Raw genomic sequence first — 2,739 nt, 5'->3', positions numbered from 1 at the left:
GGATGTGACGTCATGTACGTGCCCGGATCGAAGTTTATTGATGCACAATCTTCGAATCGGTTTTCAAAAATACAATGCATTTGAACCTGTCTCTAAAAACCAATGAGCCTACTTTGTTCTTTGAATATTTTGAACCGTTGCACAACGTGAACATAAACAGGCGGCGATTCTGACGAACATAAAATAATTAATTTGTCCTCGTTAATACGAAAAGTAACCACCCTCCCGCCACAAGAGTGATCTCATCGAAACAGGTCACGAGGCATTTGGTCATGAGGCACGTGCACGACGTGGCATGGGATCAGGAGCACGTGCAGAACGTGCGCTCGGTGCTTATCCCGGTACATCGCGCACCTGTTTTCTTGTGTCCTTGAGGGATGACATCTGAATACTGGATATGCTGCTGATGGTGGTCTGGCTTGCAGAGATGACGGGTTTTATCATCATAGTGATGGTGACGTGACGTTTCCGGGATGATCTACAACACAACACTTCTCTCAGTGCGAGTCGAAATCGTTCACCACTAATACAGTAAATTGTGAAATTGACGCACTTGTTGGAATAGAGCAGATAAAACACCACAGAAAAAGCCAACTGGTTAGCTGCCTTCTTAACAGGGTCCGTGTACAGGTCAGGAATCTGGGAGGAAATCGCGAGATGTAGAGAAAAGGGATACGTCAGAAGAATCAACGTCGTTGACTGCGCCAGCAACATCGTCGTGATCTGCAGCAACTTTGACCGGGTCCCGGCATTGCTGGTGGACGTCTCCGAACCGCTCCTTTCTCGATGCCCGGTTTGTGTGAAGTCCTTCATCTCTTCAGAACGCCTGACGTTGAGGAATATTATGACGTTACTGCTCAGTATTACGACGAAGCACACGGTGAGATAAGTGATATGAATCCATGGCCATACGTCATCCCAGAAGTACTTGTAGGTGGGGGATATTGGGATAACGTCGCAGAGACGATCACGTCGCGTGGCAGGGACGATGTCGGAAGAAATGAGAAGGTGGAACTCCTTAGCAACAACTATTATCACCAACAAGGACACCGTGATTTTCGCTCGTTTGGTCAGGTTAAGAACGGAGGCCTTAATCGGGTACATTATTGCAAAGGCGCGGTCGGCTGTCATGGCCGCGGTGAGGATTATCGTATAGTCACAGTTCCCCCAGCCATAAAAGTTAAAAAACTTACACATAATGTGTGAATACTCCGTGCGTATTATTGCCTCCGGAAAGTTCACGTATAACCAATGCGCTAACAGAGAAATCCACAAGCTCACCGTGTCATTGATAGCACACGCTATCATGTATATCGACGTGGAGATGTTTTGGAAGTGGCGAGTGCGCATGACCACGATTGACAGGATGTTGCAGAGATTTCCGGCCACGAGAATCACTGGCGGAATGTACAGATTAACGACATCGGCAATTTTAAACGACTCCAGATCCTCCGCGGTCACGTTATGAGATCCTGACTTCTTCTTTCGATGGAACAGGTGCGACATGTTGGTGACGTCATCGAAAGCAGGAACTGTAATGACGTCAAAGGTGGGACTTGTCCCAGTGACGTCATGAAGGGTTGAGTATGTGCTTGAGTTGTTGATCATCTTGTCGTAGTTTGAAAATCTGGAAAAGAAAAACAATAGTTTTAAGGATAAACATGTCACTCGTATTTATTGAAGTGGTGAATGAGTAGGATTTCGTTCATCGTCTACCAGGGGGCACAGGTGGCACAGTCGTCTAAGGCGCCGCAATTCGCTGTGCTGAGTTGCGTCCCTTGGGTACGTCAGAGACCACTGATTGTGGGTTCGAATCCTGGTTCGCCCCGATTATGTTTCTAGGTTTGTCAGCACCATACCCGGGCCCGTGGGTTTCACCGAAGTGGTTAACGTCTGAGACCTGCATTACTTCGGGCTTTCCTCCCACATTAAGCTGACACGCCGCGATATAACTGGAATGCTGTTAAAAGCGGGCGTTAAACCCAACTCACTCACTCATCGTCTACCACTATCACAGCCACTGGAGGACGGAGCACCGACATAAAATGTGAGACGGGGGAAAAATCCTCCTACCTGAACACATTGCCTGAGTATTAATATGACATCGAGCTGGTGACCTGCCACGGCGAAAGACTGCGTTGTTTTGATCCCGTTACAGGTGAGCCGTGCACGAGGAACGGGAAGGGATTATGCAAGGGAAGAGATAAGCCCCTTGAATAAGCAGTTATTTAAACTATGCCGATGTTGATACAAGTAAAATGCATTATATAAATGATGACATCTCGCGTCCCTGGGAAGTGCAATCAACAACAACTTTAAAGGGCGACAAGAACGTTGTTTTGATCAGAGTGAGTGAGTGAGTGAGTTGGGTTTAACGCCGCTTTGTTTGTTTGTTTGTTATTGCGCCGCACTCAGCAATATTCCAGCTATATGAAGGCGGTCTGTAAATAATCGAGTCTGGACCAGACAAGCCAGTGATTGACATCATAAGCATCGATCCACGCAATTGGTATACGATGACATGCATCAACCAAGTCCGCAAGCCTGACTTAGTTACATACATCCTAAACCTCTGTGTATGATTGAGGGATATCTACATATGGCATCCATCTGAGTTTGATAAATACCTACTATACCACCATCACCTGTCGTGTATAGGACGGCGGTCTGTAAACAATCGAGTCTGCACCAGACAATCCAGTGATTGATATTATGAGCATCGATGGGGGTGGATGGTGT

At 46.9% G+C, this 2,739-nt stretch overlaps 1 protein-coding gene across 1 annotated transcript; it reads right to left on the bottom strand.

Moving 5' to 3' along the window:
* Nucleotides 1–333: 333 nt before the first annotated feature.
* LOC139471331 (alpha-1A adrenergic receptor-like) lies at nucleotides 334–1,608 on the bottom strand. The gene has a single exon (XM_071253650.1). It carries the CDS (start codon nucleotides 1,606–1,608, stop codon nucleotides 334–336), a length of 1,275 nt encoding a protein of 424 aa, XP_071109751.1.
* Between the last annotated feature and the right edge of the window lie 1,131 nt (nucleotides 1,609–2,739).

The sequence above is a fragment of the Haliotis cracherodii genome, unplaced genomic scaffold, assembly GCF_022045235.1.
Source record: "Haliotis cracherodii isolate W230 unplaced genomic scaffold, xgHalCrac1.p SCAF_22, whole genome shotgun sequence".
In the NCBI taxonomy this organism is placed as follows: Eukaryota; Metazoa; Mollusca; class Gastropoda; order Lepetellida; family Haliotidae; genus Haliotis; species Haliotis cracherodii.
This window is presented reverse-complemented; position numbering and strand designations above follow the sequence as displayed.